Raw genomic sequence first — 17,202 nt, forward strand, 5'->3', positions numbered from 1 at the left:
TCAGATATTATGAAAAACATTTTCTGACTACTTTATTCACAGGTGAAAACAAATCGCACTTTCCTAATTTTCACATTTTATTTCATAATAACTCAGTAAAACACTCAGCTTACACACTCTTATCAGGAACTGCGGTTGACAAGAGGAAGTGTGTTGTGCAGCTATCAACTCTGTTTAGGCTTGTTACAGATGTGTCCCGATATGTCTTTGGTTAAGTACCACTCACTTTGAAACCACTACACTTCCTACCACATATTACATCATTAATATATCTTTGTCTAAGCTATCTGTACAGCAAACTATACTGTTTCTGCTGTCATGTTGAAAATATCCCCTGGCAGGCAAGCTTATTTTGAATAATAACTGAAAGGTCATAGGCGTACATAAGTTGTTGTGTCTCTCTTACAGCTGTAAACTAACAAGCGGTGAGTTCAAAGCAATACATCAGAAATGCCAATCAATGCTATGTTAGAGCAGGATACTGAGTCTATACGAACTGCACTGCAGTTGACCTTTATTCTGACCTCTAATGACACTGAAAGACACCTGGCAGAAAAATGCAGAGCGAACATGCTGGCATGTTGCTCTAATTTGCTCTCTGTAATTCTACTACATGTTAAAGTCAGTAAATGGTTATTTACTAACTTTAGAGGCTGTAGGCTTTTTAAGATGGTAGAAAGAAAACATATATAAGGCCATAAGGAAGATATCATTTTAACCAAAGGAGAAAAATAGTCAAAATATAGCACTGCTATATCTGAAAGGAAAATTTCCCCTGTCGGTCAGGTTGGAGGATATGTGGAATACCTTGGAAATAAGATTAAATGATCTGGGAGACGTTGCTCTCTGAAGTGTGAGAGAAAATGCACATGATACACAGTATCAAAGTGTAAGACGCTGATGCTGCCAATCATGTATGAATATGTTGCAAGCATAATAAAGCATCTTATGTAGGAGGAAAACCTATTGATGAATGGATGTAAAAAATGTGTTCACCTTTACTATGTGTATAAACAGACATTTCTTCTGTGGCCAAAACTTACCATGACGATAACCAGGCCGTGGCATAATTGTCACAGGATTTGATTGGTCCTTTCTGTCCTGATTTTATTTAACATTGATATAGTTTTATGCTCCAATAATCTCTGAATTACTCTTATAATGTGAAACGCCAAATTATAGTCAGACTGCAAAAAAAAGAAAAATCATTTCTAAATTGTCTTTACTACAAAACATAAAACATCTTTTGCTTCTTAGCATGGATATTGGATAACATTATGCAGGTCACACCTGGGGATGCTTACCATGGAACCCCACTCTGTCTGCCCTAAAATGTGTAGCCATATACTTTTCTCTTACAAATGTGAAGACACAATCTTTATTTTTATTGAAATAACAGTTTCACCCTGAGATAGACTCCAATCATTATCATGCTGTTCCCATTGCTGCACTGCAGGGGGTGATATGTCCAGAGCCAGTCCCACAGGAATGAGGAGATGTACAAAGTCACTGATAGGACAAATACATAGCCTATGATGTGTGTCAGTTTTTTGTCACTTTTGGTCATTAAGATGAAGACTTTCTACCAACATTAAAATTCAGAGAAATACGCTTTTAAAATTATTTCTCGATAGCTGCTTCTTTCAAAGTCATCATTCCACTCATCCACAGTAGTATCGTTTAAATCTGTTCAGATATTAGGAAGTGAGAGATTGATGGTGTGTTTTGATACAAGACCAGGATACATGAACAACCATACATTGTTCTTGCAGAGTAAACACAAACCCTATTGGTGTTTATTAACAGTAGTAAAATCATGTATAAAGCTTTAGCAGGCACCAGGTAATTAGGGCATTCATACACAGTGTTTACAGGTGAAGGTATAAGCATTATATAATAGGCTTGCCATCATGTGTGAATGTCTGTTCTAATGTATTTATGACAGCTAATCAGGCTTAGCAAAGCTGGGTCAGCACAGTTTTGTTAGTATGTGTATCTGTAAGCAGCAGAGTGGGTCAGCATTGAGGAGCACATGTGTGTTCTACTGCTTCCATCACCCTTTCCCTTCTCTTCCTTGCACTCTTGGTTTATGAAAACATATTCATGGGATTTATAACTTCACTGTGCAACATAATCAGAAAGGTAAGGCTTTTTTTTTTTTAAATCATTCATTTTATTCTGCTCAATATATTTTCCAGACACAACTAGACACACAAGTACCAAAATTGTCAGTTTAACAAGGTGTATCTTTGTCAAAGGCCCTTTTTTAGTGGCCTGCAGTACCTCATTAATTTCAACATGAAAAGAAGGTGATATGAGGCTGCCAGGTAGCCCAGTTGGGGCATAATCCTTTATATCTACGGTGGGATAGTGAAGGCTGATCTTGGGGGTTTCCTCTGGTGCAGGATGATGCCGACGTTGAACCCGCACATACCAGTACCACGACCTTCCTATTCCCAGGCCAGAGAGAACCTGGTGAAGGCTATCCCACCCAGACTCCTGTGTCTGCTTGCTTGTGGAGGAGTAGACTGTCGCTATGAAGGACCAGAGTGCTGGAAGTTAAACCAACAGGTTATTCGAGGCCTTTTCTCCTCCTGGTAAGACTGTTGGACTGCAGTATCATAGATGTTGCTTTGTTATGTGATATAGCAAAAAAAATAAAATGAAAAAAGGGTAAATGGTAGTTTGATGATCATGAACTTCTCTCTATCCTAGGGTGACAGATGACGTAGTTGCCATGGCACGACCATCCAATCATTTAATTGAGAAGTACAACATCATAGATCAGTTTCGAAGGTAATCAGTGTTCATTATTATTCCCGCAGTACTGTATTTTTGTTGTTCTCCTGTTTGTCTGTGCAGTGTGTGGATATGCATGATACAAGAGTAGTTGTAGGAATTATGAGCCTGGACATTGTCTTCTTAAGTAACAAGTAGTATTACTTACACAGCCACACACAGTCACCTTCATAATTTTGACTTTTTCCCAGGCTGAACATCAGATCGATCATCAACATGCAGTTCCCAGGAGAGCACGCTCACTGTGGACCTCCCCTAGACTCTGAAAGTGGATTTACTTACTCTCCACAGATCTTCATGGACAATGACAGTGAGATCTTGATACATTAAATACACAACATAGAAGATCGAAGATAGAACATCCATATGAATTTACATGTTTGTTGACATGTTTATATATATGTATTCATGTGTGCACATATTTGTATATTTGCAGTTTACTTTTACAACTTTGCGATGCCGGATTTTGGTGTGTCCTCTCTCGTTGGCATAATTGATGGGGTGAAGGTTTTGGCCTTTGCAGTGAGGGAAGGAAGAGTGGCTGTGCACTGCCATGCAGGCTTGGGCAGGACAGGTAGGAATAAACAAACAAATCATATCTGCTGTTCATGTCAACACTGTGTTTGTCAGCTTGTGCACATGTAATGTCCTCATGTGTATTCACTGTGTTTGCCACTGTGTTTTTGCTGCTCAACAGGCGTGCTGATAGCCTGTTACTTGATCTACACCCTGCGCATTAGCCCAAGTGAGGCCGTCCACTACGTGCGGATTAAACGGCCTCGCTCTATCCAAACCCGGGCACAGATCAGCCAGGTGTTTGACTTTGCTCGTTTGCTTGGTACACAGCTGGTCCAATACCCCGACCTCAGCCTGCGGCATGGAGCCCCTTTCACCCTGCAGCACTATCTAAACCGTCAGGCTCTACTGCTGCATGGCCAGGAGGCACGCACCCTCAGACAAACACCAAAGGTGAGTACTTGATCATTTTACTACATTAATCTTGCGTCATGAACGTAGTTTACCTCTTCCTCCTTTCTGACGGCCTCATTACCATCTCTTAAGGTGGTGTACCTCCTGTGTGTGCGTATTTCCTGCTTAGCCCTGGGTCTCCCTGCTCCACCCGAGGTCCATGCTGAGCTGGAAAAGAGGTCAGCACTGAGGACCCTGAGCAGGACTGTGAGGGAGACTCTGGTGGCCAAACAGTACTTGCCCTTGCTAAGGGAGGGCCATAAGGGCTCATGGGTGGGCTCAGGGTCCGTGTTCTCCTGGGATGAGCCGCTGGGATTCTTGGAGAGGAAGAGAGAGGTCCTGCTGGACAAACGCAGCTACAGTGACTCTGACCTCAGCAAGATCACAGTAAATGAGGTTAAATTTCATTATGCAACCAGACTTACATAAATGAATTATCCATATGTCTTCTGTTAAATCAAATTGATCATTGAGGCTTTTCTCAATTTGTTGCATTCTGTCCTGAAGGATCTGGAGCCGAGTCCACACTGCACCCCAGCTTTTGGAAATGAGAGACACTGGTGTGTGGAGGATCTCATACGACCTGATCTGAGACCAGTTAGTCCGATCTTTGCCACACTTTCACAAGGTCGTAAGACCTCCAAAAAGGAGTCACATACACTTAACATCCCGGTTTCCAGCATGAAAACAAGCAACAACTGTGATAAGAGTTTGAAATGTGCAGCGAAAAAGGTGCTTCCCAAATACAGCTCCAACATTGAGGTAATTACGATTCCTGCTGTGAAAAAAAGCTGATGATAAAGAAAATGTGAATGCATTAAAACATTGTGATCTCTGTCATATAAAGTTGTGCAGAAATCCAGATAATTCATGCCCGACCTCAGGGGCCCGTGCTGTTGCTAAGGCAATGGCAGAACAAGGTCCTCCAGGAGAAACCATACTGCAAAGGTCGGCTCTGCTGCAGGTAAGGAAAGCCGTGGTGTGAAACTATTTTTTACAGCAGAACATATAACTTTTGACCTCTAAAATTGACCTCACTCATCTTTTCAACAGGAGGAGCTGAACAGTAGTGACTGTGGATGGGCTCTGATGGTCACTGAGTCAGATCCTCATGTTCTCAGTTGTCTTTTGTGGACCTGGCTGGAGAAGTTAAGGGTCAGTGCCACCAAACAAGAAGCCATAATGCCAGTAATCTCAATTTGTCCAGGAACTATGAAGTTATAACATTGTGTCAAAATCTAGTATATTGCTGGACCAGATATGGTCATGATTATAGGGCTAGCCCCATTGTTGCAGTCTAGCCAAAAGACACGTTGATATTCTGAATTTCAGTTTGCACTTCCCATACTGTCTTAAAAATTCCTCTCTCAATATTTATGCTTCCTCCAACCTAATCCAGGAGCCTGTTCTGAGTGCAGAGGATGTAGACAGGTTGTGTATTGGAGCAAAAAACAGGAAGCCTCTAAGTGTGCTCAAGAAGGTAAGGACACACATGCAAAAGCCTTTGTCTGTTGTTTGCACTCTTTGCACTCTGAAAAAAAAAATATTTTAAATATTATTACAGCCACAGAAACACACCATCTATTGTCTGTTGAGCTGTGTGGGTACAGTGACCAGCCTGTGTCCACACAGAGAGGATGCAGTGCTACAACGGCTGATTCGAGCACTTACAAGGGTAAGACTATAGAATTATATCATGTCTAAGTGTGTGTGTGTGTGTGTGTGTGTGTGTGTGTGTGTGTGTGTGCTGCTGCTGCTGCAACACTTTAATATGAGGGCGTAATAGTTCAATAATTGCCTTTTTTGTTTCTTTTTACCAATAGCGCCCCCAAGAGGAAATGGGAAACCTTGCAACTTTGATGAAGCTCCTGAAGTCCAGTTTGAGAGAAACTTTCCACAACTGCAGATACCTCATGAGGGCCTGCAGCACCAATGCTACACTATGAAGAAAAATCCATATTAGAACAACAATTTTCACAGCAGTTTTCATTTGAAAAAAGTCAGTATTTCATCCAGGACACCTGATTGTGGACAAAGTCAGGAGGTGTAATTTTCATGATCGACATTTTTGACATGTCACAGGAAAAGCTCAGGTGTAAAGATGAATTATATTTAGCTGCTTCAGTTTCAGGCTGCTGGTCACTGTCACACTGCCATGACCCACTGGGAACCTGAGAACAGAACAGAGCCAAGATCAATGTTAATAGAAATACCTTAGTAAGATGTTTCCTATTGTAACAGGTTAACATGTCTGCTGTGAAAAGGCTGATTAGGACCAGTCTCAACCTTTTTGCAGCCCTAGGTGAGGGAATCCCCATATGCATCTTACTGTTACCACCTAATTAAATCTTCCTATTTACAAAATGAACACACAACAAGAACACAGTGGATTTAGATTCAAAACCAGCTGGCTTTATATTTTTAGATACATCAAATAAATAGCTAACTTTGCTAAAATGTAAATAATGATAAATAATAATTACTATGATATAATAACGATAATTATAATATGAATTCCTCTCTCTGGTATGCTGGTGACAGTCAGGGCCAGAAGCATAAATCATGATCAATCAATCATCATCAGTTGCTCATATTTTGACATACTAAACCACTCATAAGGCTCAATGCATGCATGAAAATGTAATGGAGCATAAGATGACTGTTCATTTCAAGCAGATACAAAGTTTTTTCATTAAATCTTGGCTAATTGGCTGAGAATTTCTTTTTACATTCATATAATTTTGAGCATTCATTGCCCTTAATGAACAATAGGTACAAATATTAAACTTGTGTGTTTACAGATTAAGACTCTCAGATCCAACCCTCTCATATTTGAACATGAATATATCCTTGAAACCACAATCAAACAGCCTATGAGCTATGAAAAAAAGAAAGAAGAAAAAGAAAAAAAAAATCAGGTGGATGCAAATGTTGGGACCCTTGGCCTAATTCACCTATGCCATGAGGCACTTCTGCATATTGTCATGGAACAGTTGTTAAACGTGAGATAAAGCCCCCAAATTAGAATTTGAGACACAATACAATGCTTTATTGTAATGTATATTGTTGAATGTCTACTTTAAATAGTATGTAATCTACTGTACCTTAGTACAATCAGATTAAATCTAACCAAACTGTCACAGTGGGACCCTCTGGCCTGTTACAGCCTTTTATACCTAATAAATCATTTACACCATCTCCACACTGTGCTTTATGTATTCACATTTTGTAAATTCCTACACTGTTCACACACACACACACACACACACACACACACACACACACACACACACACACACACACACACATATTCATAGACATGCCTGTCAAAGAGTCATCTCCATGGCAACGTTGTCATAGTGAAGTTGACTACCACTAAACAATCTGTGTTTGGGTTCAGTGCACATGCTGAGTTCCGGGGATAAAACCTGACATAGAAGGACACTCGCGACAGGATCACAGGATTTCTATAAGGTACAATCAATTATCTATTTATTTGACGTCTAAATGAACTGCAGTTACTGTTTGTAGACATCTTGTGGTTTTGTGACAGGCTACTCTGGGTTTGTAAAACATACTGTACTGATTCAGGTGTGGCATTGGTTTTGCTTTACCTGCAAATTACCCTGTATGTATATACTGACAAATAGCAGCTTCCCTATAATGTAACTAGTTCATTAAATTACCTAAATGAACTGTTGTAAGTTTCACTGCTGTGTAACAACATACATAAACTGCTACCAGCAAGTTGGCCAGTGGAATGATTTATGATCCAGTAACTTAGCTTGCTGCTTTGCGCAGAAATAGAGAGATTAATATTACAAAAATTAATATAAAGTTTAGATATTTTTTTTCATCATTACTGCTATTATTATTGTTCAAAAACTACTGCTGTGATTGGGTGGTGATATTGCATTTCCTGGTGACATCAGAATGAGGAGCAGCTCATGGTGCAGAATGTTTAAATGATGCACTTCCATCACATCAGGAACAGTAAGGAGTGCCAGCCTCAGGCTTCAACAGCACCTCAGATACATTTCTAACAACAAAATCAACCCCAACTATTTTCCATAATACCCTCTCTTATAGAACTTGTTGTAAAGTATCCCAAGTGTTAGCAGGTGCAGCAGAGAATCAGAGAGAATATTCACTTCAAGCAATTCTAATACTGTTGCAGTATTTCATTCTAACCAATATTTACTAATTCAATATCAATTGTTTTTATACCATGACCTCCCCATGCATCAGTGCATTTTTGGCTTTTTAAAATGACTTCTTTCTCTCTGCACTGCAGGGTATCAGGGACAGCAGAAGCATTCCTATTATCATTCTTTTATTGACTTAAAAGCCAATTTACCAATTTTCTTTTGGTTTCAATCTATCTCTTTCTCTCAAGGTAATGGCTAGTGCTGAACCTTGGGTTGGATCCTGGAGGCCCCACAAGCCAAGAGGGCCTATAGCCGCTCTCTATCGTAGCCCGGGACCCAAGTATGCACTGCCTGGACTCACAGGTATGGCCAAAATGACCATTAAGCCTTTTTTCACCACAAACACCATTATTAGTACTGACATTGTCTGTCCTTGTTTCTTGCAATAAAGGTGTCAATAAACATGACCCTACCAAATACAAAGCACCAGTGTTCAGCTTAGGTAAACTTCATAACCAGACCAGTCCTGATTGCTCCCCTGGACCAAGATACCTTGTTCCCTCCAACATCACCAGAGATGGCCGAGACGGCACTCCTGCATTTTCTCTCCACAGTCGCCCAAAGGAGCCAAGATTGTTCCAGGCCCCTGGACCAGGTCAGCCCTCACACATTAGAATATACTTTGTAAAAGCACATGGAAATAAAATACTGCTGATTTTATATACATGCAAACTACCCATCAGAAGTTGACAATATGCTGGTTTTGTTTGGATGCAGACTATTGTGATTTGAGTTTGCCTGTCAGCAGTATTTTTATATAAATTTGGTGTGTGTCTTTGGTGTGCAGGCCGCTACTCCCCAGAGCGTTCAGGAAGGTCCATCTTCCGCTCTGCTCCTGCTTATTCTCTGTCTGGGAGGAGCAAAGACATGAGCACTCACAAAACACCTGGTAACATATTGTATTTGTGTGTCATCTTGAATTGAGTTGTGATTTACAAAGTTTCATGGCACAAAGAATATAAACTTCAGCTTTGGCTCATTCTGCAGGTCCAGCCTCGTACAATCTGCCTCCTGTGCTGGGGCCCAAAACTGTGGCTACATCTGCAGCTCCCACCTACTCCCTCTGTGGCCGCAGCAAAACTGGAAGCTTCCATGAGGATCTGAAGAAGGTACATACTCACAGTCATGAGAGCAATTTTCTTAAAATAATGCAGAATTCTTGTGATTTATCCTTGTTCTCTATACTTTGTTTTTCCCCCAGACTCCTGGCCCTGCTGCCTACAAAGTTGTGGACCCTTGTATTTACAGGCAAAAACCACCCCATTTCAGCATGACAGGCCGCAACTTTGCTCCTGGTGAAACTACAAGGAAACCAGGACCTGGCACGCACTATCCTGAGAATGTAAGAAACCCCATTATGCCTCATTTAATTATCATACAGGCCAAAAATATTTTGCATTTTGTTCATTTACTGAAACTTTTCTCTTCCTAGGTGACCGTCACAAGAGCAAAAGCTCCAAGCTTCTCCTTTGGACTGCGTCACTCAGAATACATCTCACCCCTCATAGTAGATGTGGCTGAATAATGCCACATATCATCTCTTATTTCAAATGAAAAATTCACACAGCATGAACGAATAAAGACAAAAGGCAAACTACTCAGAATTACTGAGATCATATTTTTTTGCCACAGTAATGGACCTTGTTGTATTGGTACTTGTCACTTTGTCAGGTTTATGACCACTATCAGTATTTAAGTAAATTACACTTAATTAAAAATATTTCATTAGCAGCACATCTGAGATTTGTATTAATGTAACATAATTTTTAAGCCAATTTTATTTTTCAGGTAAGCCATTTCTCAGTATGGTAAAACATAAAAAGTCATAGTGTAGTAAGGCGACAAAAGTCATAGTACAGTAAAGCAGTAAAAGGTCATAGTATAGTCAGGCACAAAATTGTCAATATATAGTAAGGCAAAAAAGTCATATAATAGTGAGGCTTAAAAAGTCATAGTATTGTGATGGCCCCAGCCGCATGTGTTGCCCTGGCTTGCTGGCTTCTGTCCTCTTTTACAGGTGTTCTACCCGCTCCTATGCTTAATGCCATGTCTGCTATGCCCTGGTCTCCTGGTTGGGTTTGCATTGCCTGGCTTCCTGGTTCCTAGGAGACTCCACCCACCTTAGGTTGTTGATTGGCTGCACCTGTGAGGAAGGGCATAAAAGCCAGGTTTCCTCAAGCTTCTGGCTCTCTCTCCCAGGACAGCAGACCCCCTGACAGTCTCTTCATTTGTTGTTAATTTTTTTTGTTGGTGTCTACCATACAACACACACAAGACAAACATATACCTCCACCACACACTGATAACTGACCTCACATCCTGTGAACTATGTTTGTTATCCTTTTGCATTAAAAGAAATATCACTTTAACTCAAGCCTACTGTGTGGACCTCCCTTGAATGTTAAATGTTAATTGAGCTGGTCATAACAGTCTAGTAAGTCAGAGAAAAAGATAAAGGCCGTGTATAGTAAGGCATATATTGTCATTTAAAACGTCATAGTATAGTAAGGCATAAAAATGTCAAAAAAAGCATAAAGGATAGTAAGGTATAAAAATGTCAAAAAATTTCATAGTAAAGTAAGGCAGGAAATGTAGGAAAACGTCATACTATAGTAAGGCATAAAAGGTCATAGTATAGTAAGGCAATAAAAACGTAAAAAAAAATATCAAATTTTAGTAAGGCATAAAATGTCATAAAAACGTCATACTATTGTAAGGCATAAAACGTCATAGTATAGTAAGGCAATAAAAACGTGAAAAAAAAAGTTAAATTTTAGTAAGGTATAAAATGTCAAAAAAACGTCATACTATTGTAAGGCATAAAAGGGCATAAAACGTCATAGTATAGTAAGGCAATAAAAACGTAAAAAAAACCGTCAAAGTATAGTAAGGTATAAAAATGTCAAAAAATTCCATAGTATAGTAAGGCAGGAAATGTCAGAAAACGTCATACTATAAGGCATAAAACGTCATAGTATAGTAAGGCAATAAAAACGTAAAAAAAAAGTCAAATTTTAGTAAGGCATAAAATGTCATAAAAACGTCATACTATTGTAAGGCATAAAATGTCATAAAAACGTCATAGTATAGAAAGGCAATAAAAATGTAAAAAAAACGTCAAAGTATAGTAAGGTATAAAACTGTCAAAAAATTTCATAGTATAGTAAGGCATAAAATGTCATAAAAACGTCATACTATTGTAAGGCATAAAATGTCATAAAAACGTCATAGTATAGAAAGGCAATAAAAATGTCAAAAAATTTCATAGTATAGTGAGGCATAAAATGTCATAAAAACGTCATACTATTGTAAGGCATAAAAGGGCATAAAATGACATAGTATAGTAAGGCAATAAAAACATAAAAAAAATGTCAAATTTTAGTAAGGCATAAAATGTCATAAAAACGTCATACTATAGTAAGGCATAAAACGTCATAGATAAAAACGTAAAAAAAAATGTCAAATTTTAGTAAGGCATTAAGTGTCATAAAAACGTCATACTATAGTAAGGCATAAAACGTCATAGATAAAAACGTAAAAAAAAATGTCAAATTTTAGTAAGGCATAAAATGTCAAAAAAACGTCATACTATTGTAAGGCATAAAAGGGCATAAAACGTCATAGTATAGTAAGGCAATAAAAACGTAAAAAAAAACGTCAAAGTATAGTAAAGTATAAAAATGTCAAAAAATTTCATAGTATAGTCAGGCATAAAATGTCATAAAAACGTCATACTATTGTAAGGCATAAAACGTCATAGTATAGTAAGGCAATAAAAACGTAAAAAAAAACGTCAAAGTATAGTAAAGTATAAAAATGTCAAAAAATTTCATAGTATAGTCAGGCATAAAATGTCATAAAAACGTCATACTATTGTAAGGCATAAAACGTCATAGTATAGTAAGGCAATAACAACGTTAAAAACAATGTCAAAGTATAGTAAGATATAAAAATGTCCAAAAATTTCATAGTATAGTCAGGCAGGAAATGTCAGAAAACGTCATACTATAGTAAGGCCTAAACCGTCATAGTATAGTAAGGCAATAAAAACGTAAAAAAAAACGTCAAAGTATAGTAAAGTATAAAAATGTCAAAAAATTTCATAGTATAGTCAGGCATAAAATGTCATAAAAACGTCATACTATTGTAAGGCATAAAACGTCATAGTATAGTAAGGCAATAACAACGTTAAAAACAATGTCAAAGTATAGTAAGATATAAAAATGTCCAAAAATTTCATAGTATAGTCAGGCAGGAAATGTCAGAAAACGTCATACTATAGTAAGGCCTAAACCGTCATAGTATAGTAAGGCAATAAAAACGTAAAAAAAAACGTCAAAGTATAGTAAAGTATAAAAATGTCAAAAAATTTCATAGTATAGTCAGGCATAAAATGTCATAAAAACGTCATACTATTGTAAGGCATAAAACGTCATAGTATAGTAAGGCAATAACAACGTTAAAAACAATGTCAAAGTATAGTAAGATATAAAAATGTCCAAAAATTTCATAGTATAGTCAGGCAGGAAATGTCAGAAAACGTCATACTATAGTAAGGCCTAAACCGTCATAGTATAGTAAGGCAATAAAAACGTAAAAAAAAACGTCAAAGTATAGTAAAGTATAAAAATGTCAAAAAATTTCATAGTATAGTCAGGCATAAAATGTCATAAAAACGTCATACTATTGTAAGGCATAAAACGTCATAGTATAGTAAGGCAATAACAACGTTAAAAACAATGTCAAAGTATAGTAAGATATAAAAATGTCCAAAAATTTCATAGTATAGTCAGGCAGGAAATGTCAGAAAACGTCATACTATAGTAAGGCCTAAACCGTCATAGTATAGTAAGGCAATAAAAACGTAAAAAAAAACGTCAAAGTATAGTAAAGTATAAAAATGTCAAAAAATTTCATAGTATAGTCAGGCATAAAATGTCATAAAAACGTCATACTATTGTAAGGCATAAAACGTCATAGTATAGTAAGGCAATAACAACGTTAAAAACAATGTCAAAGTATAGTAAGATATAAAAATGTCCAAAAATTTCATAGTATAGTCAGGCAGGAAATGTCAGAAAACGTCATACTATAGTAAGGCCTAAACCGTCATAGTATAGTAAGGCAATAAAAACGTAAAAAAAAACGTCAAAGTATAGTAAAGTATAAAAATGTCAAAAAATTTCATAGTATAGTCAGGCATAAAATGTCATAAAAACGTCATACTATTGTAAGGCATAAAACGTCATAGTATAGTAAGGCAATAACAACGTTAAAAACAATGTCAAAGTATAGTAAGATATAAAAATGTCCAAAAATTTCATAGTATAGTCAGGCAGGAAATGTCAGAAAACGTCATACTATAGTAAGGCCTAAACCGTCATAGTATAGTAAGGCAATAAAAACGTAAAAAAAAACGTCAAAGTATAGTAAAGTATAAAAATGTCAAAAAATTTCATAGTATAGTCAGGCATAAAATGTCATAAAAACGTCATACTATTGTAAGGCATAAAACGTCATAGTATAGTAAGGCAATAACAACGTTAAAAACAATGTCAAAGTATAGTAAGATATAAAAATGTCCAAAAATTTCATAGTATAGTCAGGCAGGAAATGTCAGAAAACGTCATACTATAGTAAGGCCTAAACCGTCATAGTATAGTAAGGCAATAAAAACGTAAAAAAAAACGTCAAAGTATAGTAAAGTATAAAAATGTCAAAAAATTTCATAGTATAGTCAGGCATAAAATGTCATAAAAACGTCATACTATTGTAAGGCATAAAACGTCATAGTATAGTAAGGCAATAACAACGTTAAAAACAATGTCAAAGTATAGTAAGATATAAAAATGTCCAAAAATTTCATAGTATAGTCAGGCAGGAAATGTCAGAAAACGTCATACTATAGTAAGGCCTAAACCGTCATAGTATAGTAAGGCAATAAAAACGTAAAAAAAAACGTCAAAGTATAGTAAAGTATAAAAATGTCAAAAAATTTCATAGTATAGTCAGGCATAAAATGTCATAAAAACGTCATACTATTGTAAGGCATAAAACGTCATAGTATAGTAAGGCAATAACAACGTTAAAAACAATGTCAAAGTATAGTAAGATATAAAAATGTCCAAAAATTTCATAGTATAGTCAGGCAGGAAATGTCAGAAAACGTCATACTATAGTAAGGCCTAAACCGTCATAGTATAGTAAGGCAATAAAAACGTAAAAAAAAACGTCAAAGTATAGTAAAGTATAAAAATGTCAAAAAATTTCATAGTATAGTCAGGCATAAAATGTCATAAAAACGTCATACTATTGTAAGGCATAAAACGTCATAGTATAGTAAGGCAATAACAACGTTAAAAACAATGTCAAAGTATAGTAAGATATAAAAATGTCCAAAAATTTCATAGTATAGTAAGACAGGAAATGTCAAAAAACGTCATACTATAGTAAGGCATAAAACGTCATAGTATAGTAAGGCAATAAAAACGTAAAAAAAAATGTCAAATTTTAGTAAGGCATAAAATGTCATAAAAACGTCATACTATTGTAAGGCATAAAACGTCATAGTATAGTAAGGCAATAAAAACGTAAAAAAAAAAGTCAAATTTTAGTAAGGCATAAAATGTCATAAAAACGTCATACTATTGTAGGGCATAAAATGTCATAGTATAGTAAGGCAATAAAAATGTAAAAAAAACCTCAAAGTATAGTAAGGTATAAAAATGTCAAAAAATGTCATAGTATAGTAAGGCAGGAAATGTCAAAAAACGTCATACTATAGTAAGGCATAAAACGTCATAGTATAGTAAGGCAATAAAAACGTAAAAAAAAAAGTCAAATTTTAGTAAGGCATAAAATGTCATAAAAACGTCATACTATTGTAGGGCATAAAATGTCATAGTATAGTAAGGCAATAAAAATGTAAAAAAAACCTCAATGTATAGTAAGGTATAAAAATGTCAAAAAATGTCATAGTATAGTAAGGCAGGAAATGTCAAAAAACGTCATACTATAGTAAGGCATAAAACGTCATAGTATAGTAAGGCAATAAAAACGTAAAAAAAAATGTCAAATTTTAGTAAGGCATAAAATGTCATAAAAACGTCATACTATAGTAAGGCATAAAACGTCATAGTATAGTAAGGCAATAAAAACTTAAAAAAAACGTCAAAGTATAGTAAGGTATAAAAATGTCAAAAAATTTCATAGTATAGTAAGGCAGGAAATGTCAGAAAACGTCATACTATAGTAGGGCATAAAACGTCATAGTATAGTAAGGCAATAAAAACGTAAAAAAAAATGTCAAATTTTAGTAAGGCATAAAATGTCATAAAAACGTCATACTATTGTAAGGCATAAAAGGGCATAAAACGTCATAGTATAGTAAGGCAATAAAAACGTAAAAAAAAATGTCAAATTTTAGTAAGGCATAAAATGTCATAAAAACGTCATACTATTGTAAGGCATAAAAGGGCATAAAACGTCATAGTATAGTAAGGCGATAAAAACGTAAAAAAAAATGTCAAATTTTAGTAAGGCATAAAATGTCATAAAAACGTCATACTATTGTAAGGCATAAAAGGGCATAAAACGTCATAGTATAGTAAGGCAATAAAAACTTAAAAAAAACGTCAAAGTATAGTAAGGTATAAAAATGTCAAAAAATTTCATAGTATAGTAAGGCAGGAAATGTCAGAAAACGTCATACTATAGTAAGGCATAAAACGTCATAGTATAGTAAGGCAATAAAAACGTAAAAAAAAATGTCAAATTTTAGTAAGGCATAAAATGTCATAAAAACGTCATACTATAGTAAGGCATAAAACGTCATAGATAAAAACGTAAAAAAAAATGTCAAATTTTAGTAAGGCATAAAATGTCATAAAAACGTCATACTATAGTAAGGCATAAAACGTCATAGTATAGTAAGGCAATAAAAACGTAAAAAAAAATGTCAAATTTTAGTAAGGCATAAAATGTCATAAAAACGTCATACTATTGTAAGGCATAAAACGTCATAGTATAGTAAGGCAATAAAAACGTAAAAAAAAAAGTCAAATTTTAGTAAGGCATAAAATGTCATAAAAACGTCATACTATAGTAAGGCATAAAACGTCATAGTATAGTAAGGCAATAACAACGTTAAAAACAATGTCAAAGTATAGTAAGGTATAAAAATGTCCAAAAATTTCATAGTATAGTAAGGCAGGAAATGTCAGAAAACGTCATACTATAGTAAGGCATAAAACGTCATAGTATAGTAAGGCAATAAAAACGTAAAAAAAAATGTCAAATTTTAGTAAGGCATAAAATGTCATAAAAACGTCATACTATTGTAAGGCATAAAAGGGCATAAAACGTCATAGTATAGTAAGGCAATAAAAACGTAAAAAAAAATGTCAAATTTTAGTAAGGCATAAAATGTCATAAAAACGTCATACTATTGTAAGGCATAAAAGGGCATAAAATGTCATAGTATAGTAAGGCAATAAAAACTTAAAAAAAACCGTCAAAGTATAGTAAGGTATAAAAATGTCAAAAAATTCCATAGTATAGTAAGGCAGGAAATGTCAGAAAACGTCATACTATAGTATGGCATAAAATGTCATAGTATAGTAAGGCTATAAAAACGTAAAAAAAGTCAAATTTTAGTAAGGCATAAAGTGTCATAAAAACGTCATACTATTGTAAGGCATAAAAGGGCATAAAATGTCATAGTATAGTAAGGCAATAAAAACGTAAAAAAAAATGTCAAATTTTAGTAAGGCATAAAATGTCATAAAAACGTCATACTATAGTAAGGCATAAAACGTCATAGATAAAAACGTTAAAAAAAATGTCAAATTTTAGTAAGGCATAAAATGTCAAAAAAACGTCATACTATAGTAAGGCATAAAACGTCATAGTATAGTAAGGCAATAAAAACGTAAAAAAAATGTCAAATTTTAGTAAGGAATAAAATATCATAAAAATGTCATACTATTGTAGGGAATAAAATGTCATAGTATAGTAAGGCAATAAACATGTAAAAAAAACCTCAATGTATAGTAAGGTATAAAAATGTCAAAAAATGTCATAGTATAGTAAGGCAGGAAATGTCAGAAAACATCATACTATAGTAAGGCATAAAAAGTCATACTATAGTAAGGCAATAAATACGTAAAAAAAAATGTCAAATTTTAGTAAGGCATAAAATGTCATAAAAACGTCACACTATTGTAAG

At 35.3% G+C, this 17,202-nt stretch overlaps 2 protein-coding genes across 3 annotated transcripts; both read left to right on the forward strand.

The window, feature by feature from the left end:
- The first annotated feature begins 2,019 nt into the window (after nucleotides 1–2,019).
- Nucleotides 2,020–6,952, forward strand: LOC111228614 (protein tyrosine phosphatase domain-containing protein 1-like). Of its 2 annotated transcripts, none has more exons than XM_022754602.1 (13): nucleotides 2,020–2,142; nucleotides 2,406–2,597; nucleotides 2,716–2,796; nucleotides 2,991–3,109; nucleotides 3,236–3,373; nucleotides 3,497–3,768; nucleotides 3,862–4,164; nucleotides 4,276–4,530; nucleotides 4,616–4,732; nucleotides 4,822–4,923; nucleotides 5,168–5,248; nucleotides 5,333–5,443; nucleotides 5,592–6,952. In XM_022754602.1, the coding sequence occupies exons 2-13, from the start codon at nucleotides 2,407–2,409 to the stop codon at nucleotides 5,712–5,714; spliced, it is 1,893 nt and encodes a 630-aa protein (XP_022610323.1). In that variant the 5' UTR covers nucleotides 2,020–2,142; nucleotide 2,406; the 3' UTR covers nucleotides 5,715–6,952. The 2 variants fall into 2 exon arrangements, with proteins under 2 accessions (XP_022610323.1, XP_022610324.1); XM_022754603.1 differs by having other exon boundaries at nucleotides 3,862–4,155.
- Nucleotides 6,953–7,183: 231 nt separating this feature from the next.
- LOC111228676 (outer dense fiber protein 3-like) lies at nucleotides 7,184–9,811 on the forward strand. The gene is made up of 7 exons (XM_022754680.1): nucleotides 7,184–7,242; nucleotides 8,165–8,279; nucleotides 8,368–8,571; nucleotides 8,764–8,865; nucleotides 8,964–9,085; nucleotides 9,178–9,318; nucleotides 9,409–9,811. Exons 2-7 carry the CDS (start codon nucleotides 8,168–8,170, stop codon nucleotides 9,499–9,501), a joined length of 774 nt encoding a protein of 257 aa, XP_022610401.1. The 5' UTR covers nucleotides 7,184–7,242; nucleotides 8,165–8,167; the 3' UTR covers nucleotides 9,502–9,811.
- The last annotated feature ends 7,391 nt before the right edge of the window (nucleotides 9,812–17,202 follow it).

Source organism: Seriola dumerili, unplaced genomic scaffold, assembly GCF_002260705.1.
Source record: "Seriola dumerili isolate Sdu_G_001 unplaced genomic scaffold, Sdu_1.0 BDQW01000219.1, whole genome shotgun sequence".
Classification (NCBI taxonomy): domain Eukaryota; kingdom Metazoa; phylum Chordata; class Actinopteri; order Carangiformes; family Carangidae; genus Seriola; species Seriola dumerili.

Coding starts and splice junctions, on each gene's coding strand:
- LOC111228614 (XM_022754602.1), top strand. CDS start 2,407: ATGATGCCGACGTTGAACCCGCACATACCAGTACCACGACCTTCCTAT. Junction 3,110..3,235: donor GATCTTCATGGACAATGACA/GTGAGATCTTGA, acceptor GTATATTTGCAG/TTTACTTTTACAACTTTGCG. Junction 3,374..3,496: donor TGCAGGCTTGGGCAGGACAG/GTAGGAATAAAC, acceptor GCTGCTCAACAG/GCGTGCTGATAGCCTGTTAC.
- LOC111228676 (XM_022754680.1), top strand. CDS start 8,168: ATGGCTAGTGCTGAACCTTGGGTTGGATCCTGGAGGCCCCACAAGCCA. Junction 8,866..8,963: donor GAGCACTCACAAAACACCTG/GTAACATATTGT, acceptor CTCATTCTGCAG/GTCCAGCCTCGTACAATCTG. Junction 9,319..9,408: donor GCACGCACTATCCTGAGAAT/GTAAGAAACCCC, acceptor TTCTCTTCCTAG/GTGACCGTCACAAGAGCAAA.